Source organism: Balaenoptera physalus (assembly GCF_965194825.1).
Source record: "Balaenoptera physalus genome assembly, chromosome: 12".
Classification (NCBI taxonomy): Eukaryota; Metazoa; Chordata; class Mammalia; order Artiodactyla; family Balaenopteridae; genus Balaenoptera; species Balaenoptera physalus.
The window spans coordinates 64,562,564-64,579,261 of record NC_138897.1 but is presented as its reverse complement, the minus strand read 5'-3'; the positions used below and the strand labels follow the sequence as shown (position 1 = coordinate 64,579,261).

The 16,698-nt window shown below is 38.2% G+C and overlaps 1 protein-coding gene across 15 annotated transcripts in view; it reads right to left on the bottom strand.

The window, feature by feature from the left end:
- Nucleotides 1-474: 474 nt before the first annotated feature.
- Nucleotides 475-16,698, bottom strand: part of ARHGAP28 (Rho GTPase activating protein 28) — a 176,838-nt gene continuing 160,614 nt past the window's right edge. For 12 of the 15 annotated variants that reach the window (XM_082418669.1, XM_082418678.1, XM_082418671.1 and 9 more), the window contains 4 exons: nt 16,630-16,686; nt 14,087-14,211; nt 9,767-9,831; nt 475-7,363 (listed from right to left, as the gene is read on the bottom strand). In XM_082418669.1, the coding sequence (XP_082274795.1) occupies nt 7,269-7,363; nt 9,767-9,831; nt 14,087-14,211; nt 16,630-16,686 (342 nt within the window). In that variant the 3' untranslated portion in view covers nt 475-7,268. The other 3 variants (XR_014252082.1, XM_082418676.1, XM_082418677.1) reach the window with 3 other exon arrangements.

Below are 16,698 nucleotides of genomic sequence, written 5' to 3'. Positions count from 1 at the left end.
GCCTACTGAAACAGAGGGTTCCGGGTTCAGAGTAATGGGAAAGCCTACAAAGTGGGCGGGGGCTGATCAGGGAAAACCCAACAAAACTGCCTCATGCCCACTTCCAGCCAATCCCACTACAAGAGGCAACCAATTTCTGATGTCTATCACCACATAAGGGAGGTGTATGATTAAGCTCATACTACTCTGCCAGTTTTGCCAAGTGGTTCTCCCATCTTACATGCCCACCAGCAATGAGATCGCCAGTTGCTCCATATCTTTGCCAACACTTGGTATTGTGACTCTTTTTAAATTTTGGCGGGTATTCTTGTGTTTATGTGGTGCTATTACATTGTAATTAGCATTTCCCTGAGGGCTGATGATGTTGAGTACCTTGTCATGTGTATCGACCATTACTATACTTTGGTGGAATATTAGTTCAGGTCTTTTTTTGGCCGTTTAAAAACATGAGTTGTCTTTCTTTTTTGTTATTGACTTGTTAGAGTGCTTTACATATCCTGGGTGTTAACACGTGCATGTGACACACCCACACACACAGACACAAATTTTCTCCCAATCTGTGACTTGACTTTTCAGCTTCTTAAAATTTTGTGGATCCAATTTATCAATTATTTCCTTCTATGGCTAACTTTTTGCTGTCCCATTGCAGTGTGACATAGTGAGGGCCATATGGTAGAAAAGCCTGTTCCCAATCTGTCATCTAAAGACATGGAGCTAAGGGCTGCACTGCTGTGCAGTAATAAAAATGTTACACAAATGCAGGGCAACAGCTGAGAATTAAGTGTTAGAGCATAAAAGTTCATAAACAAGATGACACTCTGTAGGAGTCCGCATGTGATTGTTAGTTGATAAAACTCAGATGAACCTTTGGCGACTGCCCTCCACCTGCTCCCAACTTCTGTCTGGCCTGCCAGGAAAGGTGTCATTTACTGCTGGGACGATAAGAGAAGCAGGTCTGTGGAAGCCCCCAGCATCCCTGGGAACTCCTGAGTCTTTTCCATCTGTTCATATGCTTTGCTGTCAAACCCCATTTTGCAGAGATCTTTGGAAATGAGCTAATGTACTTCATCACTTGTTACAGCCAACAGGATTCCAAATTGATGTAGTGGAAGAGGTTGCAACTGGGCTCAAGCAGGGTGAAAACCTTCCAGGACGGCCAGCAGAGGAGAGCACGCACTCCATAGTCAAGAGCCAGAAGGAGAGGGACATCCCTGGTGGCGCAGTGGATAAGACTCCGCACTCCCAATGCAGGGGGCCCGGCTTCAATCCCTGGTCAGGGAACTAGATCCCACGTGCATGCCACAACTAAGGAGCCCACCTGCTGCAACTAAGACCTGGTGCAACCAAATAAATATTTTTTTAAAAAAGAGCCATGGGGAGAGAGAACCCAGACATGCCCTCGAAGCCACTAACTGGGGGCCTGAGAATGACGGTTTCATCAGCCATGGAACAGGAAATGTGGTTTTAATTTGCATTTCCCTAGTGGTACACGATGCTGAGCATTTTTACACGCGCTTATTGGCCATTTGTGTATCTTTTTTCGTGAAGCGTCTGTTCAAATCTTCTGCCATTAAAAAAAATTAGGTTGTCTGTCTTTTTGTTAATGAATCCTTTATATATCCTGAATATCAGCCCTTTGTCAAATATATGCTTTAAAATTATATTTTTTCCCCAACCCATGGTTTGCTTCTTTGATTTCCTAATGGTCTCTTTGAGTTTTAAATTTTATTGAAGTCTGATTTATCCATTTTTTCTTTTATAAGGGTTGTTTTCTGTTCTGAAGAAATCTTTGTCTACTCCCAAGTCACAAAGCTATTCTCCTTTGTTTTCTTCGAAAAGCCTCATGGCATTAGGTTTTAAAATAAAAAATGATCGATTTTGGATGAATTTCTGTATATCATGTGACGGGGTCAACTTCCATTTTTTCCACATGGATATCCAGTTATTTTAGGACCATCTGTTGACAATGTTCTTTCCCCATTGGGTTGCTTTGGCACCTGTGTTGAAAATCAAGGGACCATATATATGGGCAACTATTACTGTGCTTTCTATCTTGTTTCACTGATGTACACATTGATCTTTATCCTGCATGATATTGTCTTAAAAATCACTCATTCTAAGTCCTCCAACTCTGTTTTTTTTTTTCTAAGATTACTTTGGATGGTCTAGATCCTTTGCATTTCCATATAAATCTGTCAATTTCTACCTGAAAAGCCAACTGGTGTTGTTACCAAGTCCAAGCTATCTTTGCTCGCTGCACGACAGGCCAATGAATCAGAGACAAGGTGTTGAGGCAGGGAATACGACTTTATTCAGAAAGTCAGCAGGCCAAGAAGATGGCAGACTAGTGTCTCCGAAAACCATCTTGTCAGGGTTTGGATGCCAGTTTCTTTCATAGCACAGACAGGGGGAGGAGATGAGGAAGTAAAGTAAAAAGGCCATAAGTTTTGCAAATGTCCCCCTGGAATGGCCAGCCTCGAGGAAGGGATGTGTTAATTTCTTCTTTCTTGTAGCCATCCACAGGTGGACAGGGTCTGGATGTTTCCCTGAACAAAGGCACTTACATTCAGGCAGAGGGGCAGGGTTCCCCGAGGCAGGCCATTATGTATAGACAGTATCCTTTTAGTGAACAAAAGCAGTGGAAAGCAAAGGTTAAAGTAAAAGAAACAGATCCAACATGTAGTCAGATTTGGTTCTTCCCTGTAACAGTGTTATGAACTGGGATCGCACTGAATCTACAGATATATTTGTGGAGAACTGACATCTTGCCAATTCTCTTCCACCCACCTCTTCCCATCTAGAAACATACTGTATCTATATATTTACTCAGCTACTTTCATTTCTACCACAAATACTTTGTTTTTAGTATAGTAGTTTTCAGTATACATGTTTTGCATATATTTTGTTAAATGCACTCACAAGTATTTTTTTTGTTTTTTGATGCTATTCTAAATGGAAGTTTTAAAAATTTATTTTCCAATGGCTTGCTGCTAGCATAAAAAATACTACTGATTTTTATATAATCATCTTGTATTCCATGACCTTGCTAACTTATCTTATTAGTTCTAATAGTTGAAGGTACCTTAGGCTTTTGTATATAAATAATCATATTATTTGCAAATGGAGACTATTTTATTTCTTCTTTTCTAATCTTTATGCCTTTTATTATTTCTTTTCCTTGCTTTGGTATACAGTAAAATGTTGAGTGTAAAAAAAATCATGAATGAGTACTGAATTTGCCAAATGTCTTTTCTGTATCTATTGAAAAGATTCTTTTTTTTTTTTAAAGCACAGATTAAAAAGCACCAACTCAAACAAGTTTAGTAAATAGTTTTTGCACAAACATCCACCATTACCCTAGTGCCTCGTGATTTTTGCACAAGACCACCATCTGGCTAGTAGGTGACAGAGACTGGGCTCAGACACAAACCTTTTGAATTTAAAGCTCCTTTTCTTTCACCAGCACCATGGTAACCTCAGACTAGCTGAATATAAGAATTCTCATGATAATGTTTTTAGTTTTTTCCTCTTTATTTTTATGGATAAAATGCAACATACATATTATACTTTACAATGAAACTTATGGGATGAAAGAACATTAACTTTTGAGATGGGAGACAACATAAAAAATTGGCAACCTAGTGACAGTATGATTTTTCAATCAAAGCACATAGTTTTAGAAAAGTTGGAAAATGCCTGAAAGAAAAGATGTTATTTTTAAATTAAGGTGTGTGTGTGTGTGTACAACTGTTGAAAATGTTTGAAAGAAACATTTTAATCCATGCCATATTATTTTTTATTAAGTGGCATATTTATGAAAAAAAAAACCAGTTGAAAGTGCCTGTCAGAAAACAGAAACTATTCAATCCTGTAATATATATTCCTTTCAGACATGTGATACATTTACGAAAAACAGTTGAAATATGCTTGACAGAAAGAAGTTTAATCTCACACTACTTTCAGTCAAGTGCAATGTGGGGAAAGCGGTTGAAAATGCATGAAAGAAGATGAAGTGAATTCCTACATTTGAAAACCTGACTCAGCACAGTTAAACACACAAGACAATGACTAAGGGACACGGATTCTCTCAGCGTCTACACCACACATCATAGTTACAGATTATTTGGTTTTAAAGCTTTTGCTAACAATATTTTACATCATTAAATGTATATTATTAAATGTACACTGAAAGCTAACTGAAGTGACTTAAATAATAAGATTCAGGAACAGTTTGTAACAAAAATTGTTAACGTCCGTTATTTTTTTCTCCCAAGAAAGACAAGTGAGGTAGTTTATATTGTATATACATTGTAAAGAGATTAATATTCCAGTTTGTTCAAAGGTCACTCCTTGAACTCACTAAACTCATTGTTCAATGACTCCAAGAAGCATATCCCCAAGTGAGCTGTTTAGCAAAGGGATCTTCTTTTGTAGAATGGAGGAAAGAATGAGCCTTTTCTAGGGTTTTTTTTCTGAATAATTGTTCCTAAAGCGTTAACTTTCTCTAATGTTTTCGTAGGTATAATTTTCCTAACTGTACACCAAGAGCGCTTGGGAAGAGATGAGGTGGGAAGCTATCAAGAAAAGAATTTAGAAGCCCAGTATCTGACTCTTCTTTTGTTTGCAGATATACTATTCATGTTTGCTTTTACACTATTCACTTTTACAGATTACTGTAACTATTTTAAAAAACAACTCTTCATAAGGCAAAGACAGTTTTTTCAACACTTAGGTGACCAGCAATTTTGAGTTTTAATTGTAGGGATTTGTTTATTCATTAAGAATAAAATTATTCATTAAGAATAAGATTAGTAAAAAAAAGAAAAGTAAAAATTAGTAAAAAGAACTTCTTTAACCACACAAAAATTAGTTTGTGTGTCTACGGGAAATTCTTCTCTAATCAGTTTGTTAACTTGATGACTAGGAATTCAGGTTATATCCAATGATATTGGTATTGACATGGGCTTCCATATCATATAGTTATTTGAAAGTTGTCACATATCCTTGGATGCACTGAAGTGATTAATTTAAAGTTATTGACTGGGCTAAGCCTTTGACATCTAAAACCACACAGAAGTGGATAAGAAATTCAGAAACAATTTTTTTTTAATCTGTCATCTGTTAGCCATTTATTTAAAACTAATGACTAATGAAGTAAATCTTAAAACCTTTAGAACTTATGCATCTGTCCTAATGTGTTTTCAGTCAAAAGAAATAAAAATTCCCAAATAAAAAATTAAATGGATAGATCTGTGAATTTTCTAAACACAACAGAATATATTCTAAATGATAGGAAATTCAGAGAGAAAAATCAGTCATTGTTTTAATACATACACAGAAGTGTAAGGCAGCTAATTTGAAGAATATCTTCCATGTATGTGGGCATAAATTACAGCCATCTTATGTCTTGGACCTTTGCAACTACATGAAGTAAAATGTTTACTCCTGTTGTTTGAATTGCAAAAATGATAACGGCATTTTCTCAGACCCTCAAAGTTCATTATGTAAACTCACATGCCGTCAATTAGCCATACATTGAAAACTGATGAAATGTAGGAATAAATATAAACCAACAGAACACACGTTTATCTTCTAATGGGTTTTCAGGCAAAGGAAATAAAAAATTCTCAAATAAGCAAATAAAATGAATGGATATTTGAGTTTTCTATAAAAATATAACAAAATTCTAATGGCCAGAAATGCAATTATCTACACGTTGAATATAAATTATGTTTTTATAGATATCAAGGCATAATGAGCATGTAAAAGATTTCTTCTATAATATAGGCTTAAATTATTATCACATTTTGTTTTGAGACTTGGTAAGTAGATTAAATGTATTCTGCATTGGTGAGCAACTTTGTCTATTGTTTGATTTGCAAGAGAGAGTCATTTGGGCGTTAAATCTCATTAAAACTGGTGTAAATTCATCAAAATCTCAATCTAATTAGTAGATTCTAATCCAAAGCACACACATGGGATAAATGAGACCTCTGTCCCCATTTCTAACCAACCCTAGAACGACTATACTACAGTCTCCAAATGAAAGGCAGGGCTGCTGGAACCCCCAGCAAATTTCAGATTTGCTCTCAATTAGAATCATGAATTGTGCTTTCTCACCAACTGCAGGTCTGGAAAATGGCTCCGCGGGATCTTGATAGCGAGGCAGTTTTCAGCTCACCAAACATTCATCTGATTTTAAAGCCTGATGCTAATCCACAGTGCTTGGCCAAGTCTATGATTGATGAACAGAAACAAAACCTGTTTTTACAGCATATAAAATCTGGATATAACAGTATTTTTCAGCACTCTTGAAGAAAGAGCAGTTGGACAAAGGCAGTTCTGCAGTTTAAAACTGGGGCTGCAGAAGTGATTCTCTACAGCTGTGAAATATAAAAAATGATATGTTTGATGAGGAAAGGAAATCTGTGCCTGGCACATGGAAAGCTATTCACTGAGCACCATAATCATGATGAGGAAATAGGGGCCCTGTGACCGCTGACTACACCGAAGGTTATGGAAGCACAAGAACAGCCTTTGTCAACCTAACCTTAACTATGGGGACCTGTGCTCATAAGAGAACAAGCTTTAAAAATATCAGTTTTCAATAGCCCATGATAGGGAAATGTTCATCTGCACCAGAATGCAGACAGCCACAATACAGTACAGCATACATAACAATACAGTGGTTTTTAAATAGAAGGTTCTCCTCCTCCAATTCAGGAGCAAGTCAGAGCATAAACATTGTTTGTGTGACTCTGGAAACTGATTCTCTTTGGAAAGTAGATCTAAATTATTTTTCAGAGCAGAAATTTTTGTTATTTCTGGCATCCTTGTTCAAAAAGGTCTATATATATATAACATAAGTATAAAAAAAAAGTCTTTTCCACCTCTTGTGTTTGGTAGCATTTGCTACATCAAGAAGTGCTTCTTATCCCCAGGTAGAGGACCAAGTTCATTTCTGCTGTGAAGTCAAAGTGTTAGAAATGATTAGAGTTCCATATTCTATATTGGCCTTTCTTCTGGAAGGATCACATCCTCTTTCCTTCACTCTTATCAAAGAACCATCATGAGAAAGCTTCAGCTCAAATGGTCAACCAGCTCCTCTTCCACAATTCGTGCTGACACCAGTGGGAGACACCAGTTGGGCTGAGAAACACCAAGAGGGTTCTAGGAACAAACATGTCAAAAGCAGTCTTGTTTTTTCCCTACCAAATGTAGGACTTCTTGGCATGTAATACACGATAGCTGCCATCTTGGGGGGTATTTCAAACACTTGGTTGGGGTTTAATCACCCATTCTGCCTGGGGATTTACATGATATACATCCAATATATAAGCCTCTGGATCCAAGCAGTGCTGTCCTAAAAGAAAGAAAAATCAGAGTATGTTTTCAAAAGTGCACACTTCCGTGCGTGTGTGTGCATGTGTGCACGTATGTGTGTTTGCAAGGCTCAAATAAGGCCAGTATAGTTCCCTCAGCCAAAAATAAATACATTTTAAAGTTTCCTAGCAAAGCCAGCCTTCCTCCCCTCTTTTCTTTGCTTCTTTCTGACTGTGAAGTACTTCAAATAAATCCCACATGACACTGGGGAGCAAACAGACACACTAACCACAAGCAAGTTGTTCCCTAGACTCACTACATCCATTAGAAAAATATGACAAGAACCTGTTTCAGGTATCAATTCATTTATATGGTAATGAGCACTAATGATCATTTAGATGATAATACATGTCCTCTGACGGTTTTATAGATAGAAACTTGACCAGGACTAGACATTAACATCAAGTTCATTTTAGGGAAGGTCATTTCATTCTTCCTGTGGGCAAGAGATCTGGAATTGATAACAACAAAAAGATCATTCCATGGGGGCAAATACATTTGAAAATTCTTAGGTACAGTGTGTTCGAAATGTACACTAAAGTCTCAAACAAAACTACCAATATTTAACTGCTTGCCTGATTCATTCATTCATTTCTCAAATATTTCTTGAGTTATTACGTGCCAGGCACTACTGTACGGGCTGAGGCTACAGCAATGCATCAGACAGTCAAAAATACTTGCCCTCGGGGTGCTTACGTTCTAAAAGTGGTAAAAGGCAACTAGCAAATAAGCAAGTATGATAGAAAGTAAGTCTGATGGTGATAAGAACATGAGAGAACAAGAAATCGGGGAAGGCGCAGAAAGAGGGTCCAATCCAGGAAGGTCTCACTGAGAAGCTGATACAGCGGCGAACACCTGACAGAGGTAAGGGAGTGAGGAGGGAACCATCTAATGGAAAGCATCCAGGGCAAAAGTCAGAGCAGATGTGAAGGCCCAGGGCAAGATGTGCTGGGGACTGGATATGAAAGCTGGTGTCCAGGGGAGTCTGCATACGATGTTGAGAGGTGGCAGCATCCAGGTGCCTTCAGAGCAAGGAGGTGGACTAAGCTCACCACGGTAGGTTAAGTGTAGAGAGAAGTTCCAGCGCTCCGAGGTCGAGAGGATGAGAAGTAACAGGCCAAAGAGACTCAGAAGGAGCAGCCTGTGAAGTGGGGGGAAAGCCAGGAGCTTAAGGGGTCCTTGAAACCAGGTGAAGAGAGTGTTTTCTTAAAGGAGGGAAAGATCAATCCAGGCAGTTGTAAAGACAGAATGAAGCACTGGATTTCACAACAGAAGAGTCCTCTGGCGACCTCGACGAAAGAGCAATTCTGGTGAAGTGTTGAGGGGTAAAGCTGGACTGGAGTGGCTTCAAGAGAGAAGGGGAGGAAGAAACTGGAGTATACACACAAATGATCCAAGGAGTTTTTGCTTTAAGTGGAGAAGAGAAATGGGAGTAGACTTGAAGGGGGTCAAGAGAGAGTTTTGTGGAGAGGAGAAAAATTACAAAACTGTTTATGCAGAGAGAAATGGTGTGGTTGGGAGGGAAAAGCTGATGACAGAGGAGAGGATGGGAGACTGACCAAGCCCTCGTCCACAGGAGGGAGGCGCCGCCGTAAACAGGAGCACGGCTATTTCATCCCAACGGTGAGGGGGGGCAAGAGGAAGGTAAGGACACAGAGGCACGTGGACGGAATCTTCTTTTTATTCCTTTCTGTCCCCCTTCAGGGGAATAGGAGGAATGAAACTGGACTGAGAGTTGAGCAGGGAAGTTCAACACAAAGGATGTCGAGAAGCTGAAAGTGCCACAATTTCTCCTTTCATTTGCATGAATCTCCAGACTCTCCAACTTTCAGAGTCACATTTAAAAGACTCAAAAATCTACCCCACATCGACTAAAATATTTACATTTAAATTCTGAAAATATTTTAGGAAAGTCATACTGTTCTTTTTTTTTTTTTTAATAAATTTATTTATTTATTTATTTTTTGGCTGTGTTGGGTCTTCGTTTCTGTGCGAGGGCTTTCTCTAGTTGCGGCGAGCGGGGGCCACTCTTCATCGCAGTGCGCGGGCCTATCACTGTCGCGGCCTCTCGTTGCAGAGCAAAGGCTCCAGACGCGCAGGCTCAGTAGTTGTGGCTCACAGGCCTAGTCGCTCCGTGGCATGTGGGATCTTCCCAGACCAGGGCTCGAACCCGTGTCCCCTGCATTGGCAGGCAGATTCTCAACCACTGCGCCACCAGGGAAGCCCAGTCATACTGTTCTTATGTGAGATTTTAAAAATCTGACACAGTGATTTTGATTTTCTAACTAAAGAAATTTGTAAAGTACACTTTTACAATAATAGCATCATATTTCTTTTAGAGTAATCAGAGAATGTAGGAGTAAAAACATTAAAGAATGCTTACCTATATTACCTCCAATTTCATACAACCTTTGGTTCTGAATCTTAACGCCTTCCGATGAACCATGACTGAGAAAAGAAGAAAGCAATATAATTCTAACCCTCCTCTGTGATTTGGGGTAAACCTGTGGATTAAATAACCATGGCAACAAACAATTCATTCTGCCTTGGGTGAAATACACCGCACAAATCATTATTATGACTGAAGTGACGATAAAATCTTTTTTTCTTGTTTGACACAGACAAGCATCTGAGGCAGAGAGGAAGCTGGACGCCACCAGGCTTCACAGCCACCCCAGCCCTTCCATCCACCACGGTCAGCTCCTCTTAAGAGAGGACACCTTACTGACACATCAAGGCTGGCCAAGGAGCAGCTAGATGTTTAATACTGCCTTGTCATGGGCCACATTACTCTCAGTTCAAAAGCCATCAGGTTTCATTTCTGTATTTGCCAAAAATTGAATGAGATTCTTTCCTCAGCCCACGTCACATTTCTAAGCTTGCCCAGTGCTTTGTAAACTAATGTTGACTTTGTTGCATGTCTCTGCCCTATAATGAAAGCAAGTCAGAGAAAATAATTGCCCAATTTTAATCTTCCACCCCAGACTAGGCTGCCAGAGCAGAAGAGTCTGGGAAAGACCATTGCTGAGCTCCTGCCCACTTGAACTGTCAGCTTGGTTACTCAAAAAGATGGTCTTCGGCTCTCTGCTGTGAGGGAGAAGGATGTGCACGCTCTTTGTTTAATTAAACATCTTATTTGAGATAGCTGTAGATTTGCATGTGGTTATAAGAAAATATACAGACACATCCTTGTGTACTCTTTACCTAGTTTCCCCGGTAGTAAAATCTTCCAATACTCTAGTGTGACGTCACAACCAGAAGCGCCACATGGATTCAGTCAAGGTACAGAACATTTCCTTCCCCACAAGACTCCTCTTGTTCCACTTTATAGCCACACCCACCTCCCTCTCCCTGTCCTCATCCTCCACCCCTTTTCCCTGGATTCTACATTTCTATAAACTTGTCATTTATAGAAACGTTATAGAAATGGAAACACACGGTATGGAACATTTTTGTACTGGCTTTTTTTTTTTCAGTCAGCATAGATCCCTGGAGATTCACCCAGGCTGCTGCATTTTTACTGCCGCGTAGCACACTGTGATATGGATGGACCACGGCCTGTTTAGTCATTTACCTGTTGAAGAACATGGTTTGTTTTTTTTTTCCAGTTTTCGACTATTATAAATAAAGCTGCTATAAGAATTTGTGTACAGGTTTCTGTGTAAATATAATCTTCATTTCTTTGGGATAAATGCCCAGGAGTGTGAATGTCGAGTCACACGACAGTTGCATATTCAATTTTATAAGAAACTGTCAAACTGCTCTACAGAGTGACTAGACCATTTTACATTCCCACCACCAATGTATGAGTAATTCAGTTTTTTTTGTATCTTCACCAGTACTTGGTGTTGTCATTATTATTACTTTTTAGCCATTTTCATAGGTGTTTAATATGTCATTGTGGTTTTGTATTTCCCTAATGGTTAAAAATACTGAACATCTTTCCATGTGCATATCTGTCATCTGTATATCCTCTTCTGTTCATGTCTTTTGCCCATTTTCAAATTGGATTGTTTGTTTCTGCACTGTTGAGTTTTGAGTGTTCTTTATACATTCTAGATACTAGTCCTTCGTTGGATATGTACTTTATAAATATTTTCTCCAGGTCTTTAGCTTGTCTTTTCATCTTTTAAACAGGGTCTTTCAGTGTATAAGTTTTCAATCTTGATGAAGTCCAATTTACCAATTTTTGTTTCATATGAGTCATACGATGTCAAGTTTAAGAAATTCTTCACTAGTCCTCTATCACAAAGGTTTTCTCCTACGTTATTTTCTAAAAGTTTTATAGTTTTACTTTAACATTTAAATCTGTGATCCATTTTGGTTAATTTTTTTATAAAATGTCAAGTTTAAACTGAGGTTCTGTTTTTTTTGGCCTATGGACTTCAAACTGCTACAGCACCATTTGTTGAAAAGGCTATCCTTCTTCCATTGAATTGATTTTGTACTTTTGTCAAAAATCAGTTGCTAGAATAGTCAAATTCACACAGACAGAAAGTAGAACAGTGGTTACCAGTGGCTGGGGGGAGAGAGGAATGAGGAGTTACCGTTTAGTGGATACAGAGTCTGAGTACAGGATGATAAAACTTTCTGGAGGTGGGTGGTGGGGATGGCTGCACAACAATGTGAATGTACTTAACACCACCAAGCTGTTTACTTAAAATGGTAATTTTGTTATGTGTAGTTTACAATAAAATTTTTTTAAAAATCGGTTGGGCATATTTGTGTGAGTCTATTTCTGGGTTCTCTATTCTGTTCCAATGACCTAAGTGTCCATCCCTCCATCAATACCACACTGTCTTGATTACTGTAGATGTAAATATATATATATATAGTGTATTGTCTTGTAGCTATATAGTTGGCCTTAATATCTGGTAAAGTGATTCCTCCTACTTTATTCTTTTTCAAGATGGTTGTAGCTATCCTAGGGCCTGTGTTTTTTCATATAAATTTTTAGAATAAGCTTGCACATGTTTACAAGATATCTTGCTGGGATTCTGATAGGGATTGTATTAAACCTATAGATCAATTTGGGAAAAATCAACATCTTTACTATGCTAAGTCCTCCAATCCATGAAAAGGCTATGTCTCTCCATTTATTTAGGTCTTTGATTTCTTTCATCAGCATTCTGTAATTTTCAGCATACAGTTCCTATAAATGTTTACTTAACATTTATACCTAAGTATTTAGGTACATGGCCATGTTTTTACTTTTGATTTTAAATTTGATTTCTACACGTTCCAATGTCAATGATTTTTATGTGTTGATCTTATATCCTGTGACCTTGTTGAACTCACTTATTAGTTTTAGGAGGTCTTCTTTTTTTAAAAGATTTTAAAAAATTTTATGTAGATAATCATGTCATATGCAGATACCATTAATTTTATTTCTCCCTTTACAATCTGTATGCCTTCTCTTTTTTCTCCTTCCTGTACAGGCTCAATCTTCCACTAGTATGTTGAATAAGACTGGAGTTCTTGATCTTGGAGAGAAAGTATTCCACCTTTCATCATTAGGTATGATGTTAGTTGTAGGTTTTTGGAGATGATCATTATCCAGTTGCAGAAGATCTCCTCTTTTCCTAAATTTGCTGAGTTTTTATCATGAATTGGTGATGGATTTTGTCAAATGCTTTTTCTGTACCATTTAACATGATCATATGATTTTTCTCCAATTGATATGATGGATTACAGTAATTGATTTTTGAATGTTAAACTAATCTTGCATACCTGAACTAAATCCCACTTGTTCTAGGTATAATTCTTTTAATATACTTTGGATTAGATTTGTTGAGGGCTTTTGTATCTAAGTTCATGACAGATATTAGTCTGTGTTTTGTATTATTTTAGCCTGGTTTTGGTATCGAGGTAATACCAGTTTCCATGATCACTCTCCTCAACCTCTGGCAATCACTCACCTACCCTGCATTTCTAAAATTTTGTCATTTCAAAAATGTTATATAAATGGAGTCTTGCAATATGTAACCTTTTTTTGCTCAACATGGCTACTCCTTTTCAATATGATTGGAAAGCTGCTTTTAAAGGATATCCATCAGTTGTACTAGAGACCATCAAACTGTACTGGCTTTATCATGGCTAGATTTAAACTAGTGCTTCTCATCTTTTAAAAAAACCTCAGGGCAAATGTTTATCCCTGAATAAGTATGCCTGGACAAAAATTATCATGATTTATGCTCTTTAAGGTGACTTAAGGCAGATATGCAAAAAATATTTTGTCAACATCACTCTGATCCTAAGGTTTATTGGTAGTAGGTTTTAGGGAAACCAACAGCTATGATGTTCACTCAGCTACATAAACTCTACTTGATATAGTCATGTTAAAGCCCAGTGGAGCCTGGAATAATGATATTCCTAGAAATCTATCAAGATATCTATAAAACTAACTTGCTAATTTTTTCATTCAAATAAAAGTAAAACCGATTGAGTAAATGAAGACACCAGGACAGAAGATACCTATTTAAGAATCCCAATTGTAGAAATTCCTTGAAAAAAACCTTTTGTTACTGATAATTCTATGGTCTACTTAACTTCTTTCTCTCCTTTTGATTCTTCGTTTACTGGTGAAGTCCTTAAAGTAACAGGTTCTAAGTTTTCAAAAAGGGCAAATTTTCAAATGCCTGGAGTTTCTCATCAGATAAAAGTTCATCTTCCTGTACAGAGACTCATATTCACTTCTACTCACCTGTTCTCATATTGAAATTTCGCCAATATGTCTTTGGCTTTGGTTTGACTGTTGAGTTGAATGGCCATGGACACCTTGGAGAGAAGGGGCGCGTGGATCCTTATGACTCCCTCCGGCACGTCAGACTGCCAAGGAGGAAACATGCGGTACATTCTGTTAAACTCAATGATTACACTTAAGAGACATGAAAATCAGTGGCATTCCAAATTAGGGAAACATGTAAACATGACCAGGATTTAACCAGAATGAAACACTGCTTTCTTCCTAACAGGAGATTTACTAATGACTAAACTTAATCTGGGATTTTACTTTTGTTACAGGCTTAGGTCTCACTATAATGCCTTAAAATCATGAGGGAAGAAAACTGGGTTGTGTTCACTGAAGCACTAATTACAATAGCCAGGACATGAAAGCAACCTAAGTGTCCATTGACAGATGAATGGATAAAGAAGATGTGGCACATATATACAATGGAATATTAATCAGCCATAAAAAGAAACGAAATTGAGTTATTTGTAGTGAGGTAGATGGACCTAGAGTCTGTCATACAGGGTGAAGTAAGTCAGAAAGAGAAAAACAAATACCGTATGCTAACACATATATATGGAATCTAAAAAAAAAAAGATGGTTCTGATGAACCTAGGGGCAGGACAGGAATAAAGACGCAGATGTAGAGAATGGACTTGACACGGGGATAGGGAAGGGTAAGCTGGGATGAAGTGAGAGAGTAGCACTGACATATACACACTACTAAATGTAAAATAGATAGCTAGTGGGAAGCAGCTGCATAGCACAGGGAGATCAGCTCAGTGCTTTGTGACCACCGAGAGGGGTGCGATAGGGAGGGTGGGAGGGAGATGCAAGAGGGAGGGGGTATGGGGATATACGTATGCATACAGCTGATTCACTTTGTGATACAGCAGAAACTAACACACCATTGTAAAGCAATTATACTCCAATAAAGATGTTAAAATAAAAAAACTGGGTTGTGACAAAAATCTAATGTTTTTATCAGTGCATTTTCTTGAACAATGTCCTAAATAAGCCTACTTGAAGTAGGACTCTGTATTTCAATTTATTTTAAGAAGATCAACCTTCTGAAAAATTTAAGGATCTAATTGAAAAATGTGGCTTTTCAAATATCCTTTTTCTTTAGTCAGTAGCAATGAATGGTCACTCCAAATTGAATTCCAGACGGGCACCAAACTTGATCCCTCAAAGTGTCCTATTAACACTGTGAAGAACGGAGTGTGGACAGCTGTTGGGGAAGAGTGTCCCTGCTTTCAGGTGCTCTGATTGGCTTGGGGACCTCAGAGCTCTCATCTAAATGAAATATTCAAAGAATGGTGCTGTCTAATTAACAATAAAGTCTCTTTTGTTAGAATTGAATGGAAAATTCCTTTTGTTTCAAAATCTTGAATGTTTTAAAAATTAATTCTCTATTTAGAGATAAGCAGAAATAAATTTCTATTTGAGGATCTGGCTACTCTTCAGGTAATTGTTTTAAATCTGTATGTTCTCAAGGGACGATACTGTTGGTGTAGTTTTATGTGAATTGACTCAGTATATCCCCTTAGAAGAAATGCGTTACGGATTGAATTGTGTCCTCCCTCCTGCTCCCCACCAAATATGTTGAAGTCCTAAGCCCAGGACCTCAGAATATGACCTTTTTTGGAAATAGGGTCATTGCAAATGTAATTAGCTAAGACGAGGTCAGATTGGAGCACGGTGGGCCCTTAATCCAATGTGATTGGTGTCCATATAACAGGAGAAGACACACACACACACACACACACACACACACACACAGGGTGAATGCCATATAAGGATGGAGGCAGAGATTGGAGTGATGCATCATCTGTAGGCTAAGGAAGGCCAAGGACTTCTGGCGTCACCCAAATCTAAGAATGATGTCAGAAACACATCCTCCTTTCACGACCTTCAGAAGGAACCAACTGAATCAACACCTTGATTTCGGAGTTTTAGCCTCCAGAACTGTGAGAGAGTAAATTTCTATTGTTTTAATCCACCCTGGTATTGTTCCTGCAGCACTAGGAAACTACTTTTTAAGGGTCAGTTCTAACGGTACTTTTCTACTATTACCTGCGAGAAGCAGGAGAGCATGCCAGGGAATGGCAGTGAGTGGTTTAGAGCTGGGAGGGGGCAGGGAGCCCCTGGTTCACTGCAGTTAAGAGCATCCTCCCAAAACACTCCTGTGGGCATCTCACGTCCCTCCCCTGCCAGCTCCACAGAAGCCTCTTCAGATAAATTCCACACTCCTGATATCATTGAGCCAGTTATAATGATCACATTTTCCCTCTAATTTTCTAGAGTATTCACTCTTGTGAACAGAATGTCTAACCACAAATTCTGAGTCATCAATTAGTTGAGTCCTTATACATTCCTTCATGTGCTACACTGAAAATGTCAAGTTTGAAGGTGTATCATGAGCAAAATTATACACAGATAAGGTGGATATACCCAAAGAATACTATGTAAGGGGTTAATAATTAGGGAAGAAAGGAAATGATTTGCTTTCTTACCATTCTTCTTGTAGAGGGTGATTTTTGTAGTACCTTTGAAGTTTTGGGGCTTGTAACCTAAATAAAAAA